The sequence below is a fragment of the Ictidomys tridecemlineatus genome, chromosome 3 (assembly GCF_052094955.1).
Source record: "Ictidomys tridecemlineatus isolate mIctTri1 chromosome 3, mIctTri1.hap1, whole genome shotgun sequence".
Lineage (NCBI taxonomy): Eukaryota > Metazoa > Chordata > Mammalia > Rodentia > Sciuridae > Ictidomys > Ictidomys tridecemlineatus.
Window position 1 is genome coordinate 126,690,935 of NC_135479.1, and position 14,452 is coordinate 126,705,386.

At 36.6% G+C, this 14,452-nt stretch overlaps 1 protein-coding gene across 1 annotated transcript in view; it reads right to left on the reverse strand.

Annotated features, from left to right (window-relative positions):
- Mccc1 (methylcrotonyl-CoA carboxylase subunit 1) overlaps nucleotides 1-14,452 on the reverse strand; it is a 59,211-nt gene that overhangs the window by 7,057 nt on the left and 37,702 nt on the right. The window contains exons 11-15 of the mRNA XM_005330253.3: nucleotides 13,334-13,517; nucleotides 10,509-10,618; nucleotides 8,635-8,851; nucleotides 6,795-6,881; nucleotides 2,359-2,408 (exon numbers count right to left, since the gene is read on the reverse strand). Coding sequence (XP_005330310.2) covers nucleotides 2,359-2,408; nucleotides 6,795-6,881; nucleotides 8,635-8,851; nucleotides 10,509-10,618; nucleotides 13,334-13,517 — 648 coding nt within the window. The remainder of the gene's footprint in view (nucleotides 1-2,358; nucleotides 2,409-6,794; nucleotides 6,882-8,634; nucleotides 8,852-10,508; nucleotides 10,619-13,333; nucleotides 13,518-14,452) is intronic.

A 14,452-nucleotide genomic window follows, 5' to 3' on the forward strand; every position in this document is an offset into this window, starting at 1 on the left:
GTTTGACAAATTCTCACGATGTAAAGGTTAGATTGGAAACAGTTTTGTTTAAAGATTCACAAAAGCACATTCTAAATTTGTGGATTTAGTTTCATGAACTGAGATAGAGCAAATTGGCAATTACTAGTTACCAAGGGATAAGAGAGGTCCCCAAACCAGAAGCACTAATATGAGTTACAACTCTCATATACTAAAGTAGGTAGACTTCTCGTGGTGGTATGGATCTCAGAGAAAGAAAACCAGTGTATCTCAAAATGTTGGGAAGTCTGACACATATTGATAAATCTATTTTGCAGGATTTGAAATCTCTTAGCTAATATTAAAAATGATCTACTCTGCCCCTAAATTTGTACCTTATTATAGGAATTTGTTTGAATGCCTACATTTTAAACCTTTCTAGCATTTAATTTTGTCAGTGTAATGGACTTGTTATTATTTTGGTACCAGGGATTGAACCCAGGGGTGCTTAATCACTTAGCCACATCCCCAGCCCTTTTAAAAATATTTTGAGACAGCGTCTTACTGAGTTACATAGAGCCTTACTAAGTTGCTGAGGCTGCTTTGAACTCACAATTATCCTGCCTCAGCCTCCCAAGCCGCTGGGATTACAGGTAAGCATCACTGTGCCTGGTTTAATGGACTTATTTTAATTGAGGGCTGTCATAAACTTTACATTGGAAGTACTAAAGTAGATCCCTTGGGGTTCCCAACACCCATCTGAGGGGGAGGGGCATGAAGTCAAACTTTTTCATAATAAGACTAAGATACAATTTCCTTGTATTACCCTCATCCTTTCATGAGTACGCAGTGGAATTTTCCAGGAGCAATAAAAATATAAATCAAATTATGCGATACTATCTTTCTGATGGCTAATGGAATGTGTTCTTGGATAATCATAGGTTTTAACGTTCTGTTTGGTCTATAATGGAATAGTAACAAAACAAAAACTGGATTAAAAAATAGGCAAAGAACCTGAATAGACATTTCTCCCAAGAAGATTTATAAATGGCCAATAAGCATATAAAAAAGCTGCTCAGGTTGAGGTGTAGCTTGGTGATAAAGCACTTGCCCAACATGTATGAATTTGATTCCAGTACCCACCCCCATACACAAAGTTTCAATATTCTTAGTCATTATGGAAATGCAAATTAAAAGTCAAAATGAGATATCACTTCATACCCATTAGGATGGCTATTATTAAAAAAAACAATGCATGATAACAAAAACTAAACAAAAAAAATTTAACAAGTAGTAGTCAGGATGTGGAGAAGGAATCCTTGTGTACTGCTGGTCAGAATGCAAAATGGTAGAGTTGTTAAAGAAAACAATATGGCTATCTCTTAAAACATGAAAAATAGAATTACTATCTGGCTTTAGTGACACAGGTCTCTAATTCCAGCTACCCAGAAGGCTGAGGCAGGAGGATCACAAGTTTGAGGTTAGCCTGGGCAACTAAGCAAGACCCTGTCTTAACAAAAATAAAAATGAAAACGGTTGGGATATAGAATCTAGAATATTTGAGTCCCCAGCACTTAAAAAAAAAAAAAAAAAGGTAGAACTTGTTCTCAGGAGCTGAGGAGAAAAGGGAATGGAGTTAATATTGTTTAATGGCTACAGAATTTCAGTTTTACAAGATAAAATAAGTTTTGGGCTGGGGTTGTGGCTCAGTGGTAGAGCGCTTGCCTGGCACATGTGAGGCACTGGATTTGATCCTCGGCACCACATAAAAATAAATAAAGGTATTGTGTCTACTTATACAACTAAAAAAAGGTTTAAAAAAATAAGTTTTGGAGTTGAATGGTTGTACAACTATGTGAATATATTTTAATGCCATTGAGCTGTATGCTTAGAAATGACTAAATGGTAAATTTTGTTATGAGCATTTTACCATAATTAAAAAATAAAAAATTCCCAGTTAAAATTTCTAGATGGTAAATTTTGATATAGATGTGACTACCATAAACAAAAGATCTTTTGGGGAGGTGTCTCAATAATTTTTCAGAGTGTATAGGGTTTCTGACACCAAAAACTTGAGAACTGCTGATTTTGAGGCAAACACATACATAATTTTAGGGCTTGCTAGATGTCTGATTCAAGGCCAAGTTTTTATTCTTAAGGAAACCATGGCCAAACTGAGCAAACAAAGTGTTAGAAACTATATATGGGATAATTTCTCCAAACTGGTCTGAAATAAAAGCACATAACATTCTTCTAACTACAGTTACAATAGTCAAAGGCTTAAGAGAAATCAGAGATTAAAAACAAAAACAAAAAACAAAAAACAAAAAAACACTCGTTCAGTAGGAGAGAAGCCAGAGTTAGCTCTGAACTGTAGAATAAAACCTGATTAAAGCTTACCTGCATGCCATATGACCCATCATGGTTATATGTTACAGCTATTGCTACATCTTTATGGAAAAGGGGGAAAATTAAAGAAAAATTAGAAGACATTCACTTATTCAATAACTGAGATGCCAAAATCTCATTTTCAATCTTAAGATAACCAGCTGTTCACAAAAGGATCATCATCTTTTAACTCCCTGGAAATAAAGGCTTTTTCTTAGAAAAGCATCTGGCAGGCAGGTTTCAATGAAGTTCAACTTCAAACTTTTCTTTTTTAAAAATTCAGTTTTAGATATTTTAAAGTTGTAGAATATTTTCTATATTTGCCCTACAATGAAAAGCCTGCAGTGTCATAACAGAGAATACAATGAATTGATAAATAGAAGTTCTGGTTTAAGACCCAAATTTCTGATTTCCTCTGTGGTCCTGACTTGAGTCACTAAATCCCTGAGCCTTTTTTTTTTTCTGAGCTACTTAGTGGGTATGAGAATGTAACAATGATTACATAAGTGAGAGAGTGCTTTATAAACAGTAATAGACTATACAAATATAGGAAATCATTCATGTTATTACATGAATACGGAATTGATTGAAGACTACTCTAGGAGTTGGAAATCAAGTTTTGTAGAAGCCTAGGGGTGCGGCTCAGGGGTAGCATGCATGCTTAACATACACAAAGCCCAGGGTTTGAGCCTTAGCACCAGGGGGAAAAAAAAAGTATCATGGGGAAGCATATAGGTCAAAATAATTTCATTACCTCCTGACACTTTAACCATCACTTTCATGCTGCCAGCTCAAATCTGTTTCTATCCCTGACTTTCCTTCCTTCTCTAGAACTCTGATTAGTCAACTGCCAGCTGGATGCCACCCTGGCATCCTAAAACGATCATTCTGGGTCCAACAAATCATTGTCCCCTCCTGGCCTGTGAGCTCCATGACTAGCATCACTTTTCTTCTTATCATCTGTACTTACAACCTGTCATCCTTGCCTCATCTTTCTTTGGGCTTTCTACCTCCAGCAGTCCCCATATGGCTACCAAATTCTTTCCTCTGCGTACCTGTACCTGTCCTGTGCATGCTTGCCTTTCCATTCCCATTGCTCTACCTTGACCCAGGCCAGGCTGTCTCAGGTCTGAATGGCTCTGAGGAGATCCTCCAGGATTTTCCTGCTTCCTATCTCAATCCTTCCAGCTTATGCTTCCTAGTTTGTCCCCAGTGCACTCAAAACACTTGGCCTGGTTTGACGGCTCCAACCTCTCAGCCTTATTTGCTACCTCTCCCCTGCACACACAGACTTCTGCTCAAAAAATAAATGGGGAAATGGGCCAATACTCCTCATTTGTGCCTCTGCTCATGGCTCCTCCTTCACCATGTTGCTGTCCCCAGCCACAATAAAACCCCATGCCTGCTTTCTTCACACCATGCTCACTGTCTTTGGGAAGTCTGCCTGGCAAGATAAACTCTCTCCTTTAAACATTTATATTTCTGCATATAATGATTCTCCCCTCATCCTGATTTATGATAAAAGTGAGTTTTCTCTTCATGAGTTGTTTTAAAAAAAAACTTAGTAATAAAAGCATTCACAAAAGTCAAATACTAATACACAAAAACTCCAGGGTCTGCAATGTTAACCATACCCCATCCATCTTCCCAATACATTTCCAAATGGTGAATTCTTTTTATTTTTAAATTTTTTTTAGTTGTAGATAGACATAATACCTTTTTATTTATTTATTTCATATGGTGCTGAGAATTAAATCCAGTGCCTCACGATGAGTGCTAGACAAGCGCCCTACCACTGAGCCACAACCCCAGCCCCATGGTGAATTTTTTGATAGAAAAAAATGCACAAAGATATTTTTTCCCTCTTCTCCACTTCACTGAGCATATCTATATCTTCAAAGATTTTTGTACTGGATGTATGAAAATTCTCCACACCCATTTTGTCAACATGCTTTAACTTTCTTAGAAGAAAATGCCTTGAATTACACTCGATCAATGTTCTTTCAACTTATAAAATATGAAAAATAGTTAACTGATACAAATGCCAGTGGAATCATATAAAAGACACTGCCATTGACTCTAAATTCTTTTAAAGCATTATAAGGTGATTAACCTTGTTTCTCTCTCCCTTACATATTTCTTGTCACTCACCAGAGAAACTTAACACCCTCATGCATTTAATTAGATATGGAAATCTAGCATGGCATGAGGCAAGTATGCATATGTTCCTGGAGTGAGGGTTTCAAGTGCTGGCTCCACCAGTTACTTTCAGTGTCACTTTTGAAAGATTACTTATCTCTCTATGCTCTGGCCTTGGCTCAAAGAGATCAGTAATTTTCAAAGTTGACATTAATAACACTGATCTCACTGGCCTGTTCTGAAAATGTAAATGAAATAATCTTTGGAAAGTGTTTAACAAAGTATCTAACACACACCAAATAATCAATATATCTTAGCTGTTATTATCATTGAGGGTTGGGCATGGTTCTGTAAAACATGGCTAAAAGTAACAAAGTAAGAAAAAATTTCAAGCCTTGAATACAGTATTTGAAATACTTGGTTATTCTCACTGAGATCATGAAAAGTTGATTCTACTTTTGATTTTTAAATGCTTTGGGGCTCTTAGGGCTCTTTTGGTGTATTTTCGTATGGTCATTGCTGATTAGCATTTTTTCAGAGATTCACCATAACTTTCTTTTCTTTTTTTAGTACTGGGGATTAAATCTAGGGTAATAAACACTGAACTATGTTGTCTGCCCATTTAATTTTTTATTTTGAGACAGTGTCTTACTAAGTTGCTGAGGACCTTGCTAAGTTGCTGAGGCTTGCTTCAAACTTTTGATCCTCCTGCCTCCCAAGTCTTCGGGATTACAGGCATGTGCTACTGTGCCTGGCTCACTATAACATTTCTAAAAGCTACTACACTCAGACCTGGATTATTTTTGTAGAATACTGCCAAAGGGTGTAGTGAACAGGAGTCATATTAGCTTTTCAATTATGTATGCATTATTTTAACATGAAACTTTTTTTATTTCTAAAAAATTCAGCATAATTTAAAACACTACTTATTGCCTAAATAAAGATTCTAGCCAAATAACAATTGGTTGATCTAGTGAATTACAATCCCACACACAATTCTTCTGTTTAATTGAGGTTTAATTGAAATTTTACTGCTTCCATTCAGCATATAGGATTCTAGAGAAAGATATTCCCCAAGTTTTGGGGCTGCTTTTTTAGAATGAAATGAGTAAACACATTAGCATAAAATGGACAGGGAAATCATATGCACAATGCTACTATGTAAAAGATATTTCCAAATTTTCCTTATGATAGCTTAAAAATATACTGATGCATTTAAGGTAATGCACATGATAAGAAAATAGCTAAAGATCTGTAATCCAAGTAGTTTCTGTGAATGAAGAATTTGTTACTAAGTGAGTGAATGTCTAGAGTTGAAGTAGAAAAGATCCTACTCTGTTTAGAAAAAGAGGGAGTAACAATCAGTAGGCAAGAGAATTTGGCTCTACCTTGTGCATAGATTTTTTTTAAAGGGAGCTCTCATAGTTAAGGGATACCTCACAAGGACACCAGATGACTGCTCCCATCTGGCTTCCCATGTAAACTGTCCTACAGAAGAAGGGATATGGTCACCAGCCATCACAGGATACTGATCCCTCTGGTATGTAACCCTGGGTATAAATTTATTACCTATCTTCTGACTTCAGTTAAAATAAACCAGTCCTTACTTTGAACCTACTCAAATTAGTTTGTAATAAAATTATTTTCCATTGGAAAAATCATGGGAGTCAATATCAGAAAGAGTGGGCAGTCAATAATGCTGTGCCATCTATTATCCTTGAGTAAGTGACTTCACCTCTGTGCCTCAGTTTCATCATCTGTAGGTGGGAGTAATACTGACTCCCCCTCATTAAGTTGTTGTGAAGACAAAATCTCACACGTGATAAGGCACATAATAAATTATAGCTCTTTAGCAATCCACTTCTACCTCAAACATCCAAAACATTGCCTGAGCAATGGGTAAGCCTCCCTCTCTGACACAGTTTTAGATATTGTTTTTCTTATTTTTAAAAGTAATACACTTTTACTGAAAAGCAAAAAAGTACAAGGAATTGGGGAAAAATCCTATCATCCTATGACAAACTTGCCAACATTTTGGTATATTTTATCTCAGTTGTTTTGCTGTGTATATTTTATGACATATTTTAGAATTTTAACAAACATTGAAAAGTGTAAAGAAAAATAAGAATCATCAATTGCACCACCAACAACCAATCAATTCTAATTTTGGCATATTCCCTTCCATTGTTTAGGGCAGGTATTTTAAAAAATGTAATTGACTGGTGATGACCAGGCTGAACTGTTTTTTTTTAGTTAAATGTGAAATATTTCTATGACTCATATTTCTCTTTTAATAGGGTATTTCTTACCTTTTTTACCATCTCTAAGAGTCATGTTTCTGGTGTATGAGATGTTAAGCCTTCTTCCATTGCTGAATGAAAATGGAGAGAATTGATCTAGAAAAAAATTAAAATTCCAAACAAATTTTAAAATATCAAGCCTACTTAATTTACCTTACAAAAGAACATAAACCACAGGTCCTAAACTGTTGAATCAGTTATTTTCTTTGTTCTTTTTATTGTTTTAAATTTAAATTAGGTACTTCCATTTCTGTCATATATTCATTTATTTATATTTATATACCCATTTTATATCTTAGAAAATTTGATACAAGAAATCCAAGCTTCTCTGGGAGAATCAGAATATTTGCAACCTAAACTCTCATTCTCTGGTGGCATAAACTACAGTGGCCACTCCCTTTTGACAGGGCAAATGCATGCCAGGTCACCAAAATCTTTATCACTCACTATTTTTCTTTCACCTGGTCTCTTTCACAGTTCTGCTTTACTGACATAGCACTTACAGGTGTTTGGGGGTACATTCTCTGTTGGACAAAGTAGCTTAATTAAATTGAAGTCATTATATTTAGAAGCACATATCTGTACCAGTTATAAATTTAAAAAAGAAAGCAAGAGGACACTCCATTCTAACAATGTTAAGTTCAGGCTTAGTAATTTCACATGGGGCACATTTAGATGCATTTGCATTTAATAATAAATGAACAGAGTAAAAATCTAAAGCTGAGCTGTACATTTTTTTTTTAAAGATAGAGTGAGAGAGAGGAGAGAGAGAGAGAGAATTTTTAATATTTATTTTTTAGTTCTCGGTGGACACAACATCTTTGTTGGTATGTGGTGCTGAGGATCGAACCCGGGCCGCACGCATGCCAGGCGAGCGCGCTACCGCTTGAGCCACATCCCCAGCCCTACATTTTTTTTTTAATATTTATTTTTTAGTTGTAGTTGGATACAATACCTTTATTTTATTTATTTATTTTTATATGGTGCTGAGGATCAAACCCAAAGCCTTGCACTTGCTAGGCAAGTGCTCTACTGCTGAGCCACAATCCCAGCCCTAGAGCTATAATTTTAAGCCTTCAAAATAACTGTCTTGAATGCTGGGCACAGTGGCACATGCCTGCAATTCCAGCAACTTGAGAAGCTGAGGCAGGAGGATTGCAAGTTTAAAGCTAGCCTCAGCAACTTAGTGAGACCCTGTCTCAAATTAAAAAGTTAAAAAAGCTAGGGATATGGTTCAGTGGTTAAGCACCCCTAGGTTCAATCTCTGGTACTAGGGGGAAAAAATTAAAAATAAATAAATAAAATAAAACTATTTTGAATCAATCTAGAAATTAAAGATCTTCAAAAAAGGATCTTAAAAAAAGATAGGCATATATAATACTCCTAATAAGAAAAGATAAATAGGTTAGATTTAAAAAAAAATTTTTTTTTAATAGAGACAGAGGAATGACAGAGTGGGCCTCAAGAAGCATTGAACAACAGAAGTCACAGGCATCAGCAAGAGGTAAAGAAAGAAGTAGAATCAAAGAGCATTCTGCTATCATGTATAGCTGATTAGGACACATAAATGAAAAATTTAAAAGAAAGAAAGAAGTAGTGTTTGAAAAGAGACCCATTTCTACAAGGTTAGGGGATTAGTTAGGCTACATTTAGTGGATGAAATTGTGTTTATGGGTTCATCCATGATCTGTGCAGAGCTCTCCTTCACACTAAAGAAGACATCTGCAGGGAATGATACCAGTCACTGAGAGGAGAAAAGGTAGGCAAGAGTGACATACAAAAAAGGAAGTGTACCCAGTGATGATTCATAAAGTGTTTCAGGCAGAGGAAAGAAAAACGCATTCTGTACCTTGTGTCTGGAGTTTGAAAGCATCGGTCATAGCTTTCTCTTTGAGGATGAGACCCAGAGCTGCCTGGCATAAATATTCTTTGGCTACAGCCCTCTGACTGGGTAGCAGTTCTTTGTGGTGTTGAGGGATGAAGTCAGTGTGCACATTCCCAGCTTCAAACTCTGGATGGCCAGACAGGCGCAATAGGAAGTCGATATTGGTACATAATCCCACAATCTAGGAAGAGAATAAAGCCCAGGTCCTACTGAGTGGGGGAAACAATCCAGTCGGAAAAGCATCTTTTTTTGTTCCCCCTAAATATTTTCTACTGTGGACAACCCTTAGAAAAAAGGAAAAACCTATGATAGTATCATGTGGTAAAATGTATTTTCATCACATCTACCACTATATATCTGAATTTCACACTTAAAGCTACATTTTAATAAGATAAAGGAGATGGCAACGGTGTTACAGTAGGTAGTGTAGAGACATTTAATTGACTAAGATTAGGAAACAGGTAAAAGTTAAGAAACAGCCTAGGGCAGTGGTGCATACCTATAATACCAGCAGCTCAAGAGGCTGAGGCAGGAGGATCATGAGTTTGAAGCCAGCCTCAGCAACTTAGGGAGACCATAAGCAACTTAGCAAACCCCTGTCTCTAAATAAAATATAAAAAGGGGTTAAGGATATTGCCCAGTGGTTAAGCACCCCTGAGTTCAATCCTCAGTTCCAAAAAAAAAAAAAAGTTAAGAAACATAAATAAAATTTATTTGCAAGATACTGAAGAATGGTTGCACATTAACACTTGCACAAAATAAGATGACTGCAAACATCAGGCAGGATTGCTACACTGGGGAGGGAATAGGATTCAATGGCCTCAAGGGAACTTCTTTCCAACCTGAGAATACAAATTTTACACATTGATCTTAAAAAGATATAAAATTAACCCTAATCTATCAAATAAAGAGGATCAGAGATTAAACTAGCTGTATGAGTCTTGAGTGAATTCATTCATTCATTCATCCATTTCTTCATTTACTTAATAGCCATTTACTAAGCACCTTTTAGGCATCCAGGCCCCGGAGACAGTGAGGAATAAGTAGATGAAGTCCCTACCCTCACAAGCGCTTATTTTCTAGAGAGACTATATATAACAAACCACATATCTAAACAAACATCTAATATAAACTAGTTTTTTTGTTAGCATGTGACATTTAAACTAAAAGGGAATAGAAAACAGCAAAGGGTCCTATTTTTAAAGGGAGAGGCTGGGAAAGGTCACTTTGAAGTATGGAGGGCTGATGACAGGGATCCCTGAGATCAATAGGGGATGAACATTCTGGAAGAGAGGACATGACTCCATGTGGGTGTGCCTAAGGAGGCAAGGAGGCCACTACAGTTGGAGCCACAGAAATCAGAGGTTTGATCAAATTAACAATGTAATAATTTTAAGATCATGGGTTAATAAATCCTTCCATGAAGCTAAATCAATGTGTTATGATACTTTCTGCCCTAATTAATATGCTACAGAAATATAACCAACTGTCAAAAGGATGAAACTGAACCTAATTATTTTCCTTTGGATAGGAGTTACTGGACTGTATACAACACTCTTATAGTTGCCTCATTTATAGAATGACTAGGATTTCACTAAAATGTAACATTGACACTGATCCTAACAGTTTCACTTCTGCAATCTTTCTTTTCTGAAATCAAGAAGTCCTCAAAGACTACTCTGATCGATTGGAAATGTCCTCATGGGAACTCATTTTGTTTGTGACATACAGGCAGCTGGTGGAAATAAGGTGACAAGACTAAGGCTCTGACAAGAACAAAGAATGACTTTTGATGTTGACCAAAAGCATCAGGGTCCTTACGGCTCCAGGTGACTCACATTGTACTGACGAAGGCTGTATCTCAGTTTTGTCAAGGCCGCCTGACGATCTGCAGCCCATATGACCAGCTTCGCGATCATGGGGTCATAGTGTACTGAAACTTCATCTCCTGAAATTGAAAAACCACAGAACCTTTCAAAGTCCAAATTTGAAGAAATAAAATATGAGAAGCAAGACATTCTGCTTATGTACATTTCACACCTAGTCCTTACAAACTCCTGCAGGGTGGATTCAGAGGGTTTTAAAAACTTGTCCAAACTCTAATGAGGATGTGGCCACCCTAACATGTTAATTTAGTAACATGCAGGCTGCCTTCCCCTTTCTTATCTGTTTTTGAACCTTTTTTCCCTTTCTTCTTTTGGAAATCAATGGAAACTCCTACTTCTCGCTCACTTCTGTTTTTTGCATTTCCCCCCCTCTACGCTTTCAGTTTCCTCATCAGTAAAATAAAGATAATAATTCTTCTCTCCTGGAGGGTGTTGGGAGGAGTGAATATAAAGTGCCAAGTGCTGTGCCTGGCAAAGCTGATAAGCAAGTAGCAAGCAGCAAGCTTAGTAAGATTACAGTCCTAAAGAACAAGAACCATGGCACATCCCACTCGACAGAAATGGTTCGAATTACAAGGATGTGGTGCATCATACAGATTGTTGTAGGACCTTTTCCCCATTTTGGCAGGTCGTTTGACCTCTCTGAACTCCAGGGTCCTCACCTATAACATCAAGAAGATGCAATTTACTCTCTTATCCATATACCCACGTATCAACACATATTGAACACCCACTAGGCCTCAGCTTGAGCAAGGTGCTGCAAATATAATATGGAAAGCATAGTCCTTCCCTTCAGAGTCTTACAGAAAGAACGACATGAGACAAGGAGTAAAATATCACAGGAGTACAACACGGGCAATGCCCCTGGAATGCACGAACGATTTCAGGTACGCAGAACAGAGGGCTGGGAGAGTTTCCTAGACTAGATACCCCTCTCAGGACCAAGAGGAGGATATGGAAGCCCTTCTCAGAATTACATCTATGCTCTCCTTTGAGCAACTTAACTATGTAGCAAGTTCTGCTTGTCCCAAAGGTCCCTTCTTCCTATTGCAGTGTTCTTTTGTTTCCAATGTGCTCTGCAATATGTTAAAAATGTCATTAACTACCAAATCTTGCTGTGGCTTAGCCAATTTATTATGAAGAAGTATTAATTCCTCATTTTGGCTTGCAAGACGCTATATGATTTGCCCTAAAATGGTGTCTCCAGCTGTATCTCCAAATACCCACCTTCCTGACCTTTTCTTCAGCCATTGTTCTTTAAATACAACTTTCACCTTCTCTTTTCTTCACTTTTCATTATGCTTATTAAATCTTGCCTACTTAAGTTCACTTAGGACTTCCTCTTAAAGCAGGTTCTCATGATATCAACCTAATACAACCTCTCAGTCCTGAGAAGTGCTATAGCTCATCATTGTGTAACTTACTCTGGCAACTGAAATGAAAATGGCAGTAAATAGCCATCTTAATGGCTCAGTCTCTGAAGCTAGATGCCTGGGTCTGAATCTTAACTCCAAAGATAACATTGAAGTTAAGTCACTTAACTCCTCTAGTGACTTAGTTTCTTCAACTCAAAAATGGGCACAGTAATAATACCTGTTCATGAGGGAGGTTGGTCTCATGTTAAAAGAGGCCCACACTGAAAAATCACCAAGAATAGATAGAAGGCACTAAGGAATTCTTAGTTATAACTAATGTTATTTAATTGTATGCCCAACTATGAAAGCTTTTGCACTATTCCTTTCCAATGTAATTTGTTTTTTATTATTATTGTTTAGCTTGTACTATTTATACTTGACTTTAAGTTCCTTGAAGGCAGAGTGTCTATATTGTAATATAGACACTCACAGTCAATTTTAATCACTTTTAGAACTAGGCAGAGTAAAATAATAAAACAATAGATATAACATATTTTTTATTCTAATTTGTTATATATGACAGCAGTATGCATTTCAATTTAGATACATAATTTTCCTTGGTAAAGTTTTAATAAGTATGTCGCATTTCAAAACAAGAGTACATTTTTTAAAATACTAGTTAATGCTTTTTATTAATTTTTTTTTTTTTAGTTGTAGTTGAACATAATACCTTTATTTATTTATTTATTTATTTTTATGTAGTGCTGAGGGCCTCGCCCACACTAGGCAAGCACTCTACCACTGAGCCACAGTCCCAGCCCCGTAGTTAATGCTTTAAAAATAATTATTATAGGGGGCTGTAGCTCAGTAGCAGAGCACTTGCCTAGCATGGGTGAGGCACTGTGTTGGATCCTTAGCACCACATAAAAATAAAACAAATAAAATAAAGACATTCTGTCCATCTACAACTACAAAAATAGTTGTTTTTTAAAAAATTAACTATTATAGAAGGAAAAAGTAAAACTTGATGAGAAATCAATTAAATCCCTTACTTTAAAACATGCCAGATATTTCCATAAGACTCCATCCCAACATAAATAATGTTCCAAAGCCAGGCACAATGGTAGTAACTCTAGTCCCAGCTGAGGCAGGAGAATCACTTGAGCCCCAAAGTTCAAGGTCAGCCTGAGTAATAAGTAAGATTCCATCTCAAAGGAAAAAAAAATGCACTAGAAGTTTAATAAGAGTGAGACTTTTGGGCTGGGGTTGTGGCTCAGTGGTAGGGTACTCGCTTAGCACGTGCAGGGCCCTGGGTTCAATCCTCAGCACCACTTAAAAATAAAAAAAATAAAAGGTATTGTGTCCAACCACAACTAAAAAATAAAATATTAAAAAAAAGTGAGACTTTTCATTTCATATTACCTTGCTGTACTCCAGTTTCAATCCGAGTGAAAGGGTCTGCTTGAGGGGTAGAGAGGTGCACCAGTGGTCCAGCCCCTGGCATGAAGTTATTGTTTGGATCTTCTGCATATATTCTAGCCTCAAAGGCATGGCCTTGCAGAGGTATTTCTTCTTGTCTCAAAGGAATCTTCTCTCCTGCTGCAATCTGATAATAGATGAATAATGCCTCTTAGGAAAATACCAATTATAGCAGTTACAAGACTGAGTAAGTCAATGGTCCTGTTTGTTTTTTCCCCTATGGAAAGTGTACAATGGACTTTGCAATACAGCCAAATGAAAACTATGATTTTACCCATTCACTTGAGTATTCAGTAAAACAGAAATAGATTAAAACACAGATGCAGCTTGAGAATCATGTATTAATTGCAATGGGTTTCTAGAGATTTTAAGTGGAAAAAGGCAAACTGATGGCTAATTTGCAAATATAAAAATCAACATTTGTAGCCGAGTGCAGTGGCACATGTCTATAATACCAGCAGCTCGGGAGGCTGAGCCAGGAGGATAGTGAGTTCAAAGCCAGCTTCAGCAATGATGAGGCACTAAGCAACTCCATGAGACCCTGTCTCAAATAGAATACAAAATAGGGTTAGGGATGTGGCTCGGTGGTTGAGTGTTCCTGAGTTCAATCTCCAGTTCCAAAAAAAAAAAAAAAAAAAATCAACATTTGTTTAATATAATCAAAACCAAATTTCTTACTGGTAAGATATTCTTCGTTTTCATTTTAAAACATTAGCACTCCAGTCTAAAAATCAATAAATCAATCATTTTTTATAATAAATTATTAGTTGATGTTTAGAACTACATTCACAGACATGAAAGAAATATGCTGGTCTTAGTCATCCTACGTTGTAATCTTTGTCAGCAAGTGAGTGATAAAAGGAAAAGGAAACAGCTTTTTTTTTTTTTTTTTTTTTTAGTCTATCCCTCATCTCCTGAAACTGTTTTTTTTTTTTTTTTTTTTTTTTTTTTTTTTTTTTTAAAGTTGTGGAAGGATACAAGACCTCTGTCTTATTTATTTTTATGTGGTGCTGAGGATGGAACCCAGTGACTCACACATGCTGGGCAAGTGCTCTATCACTG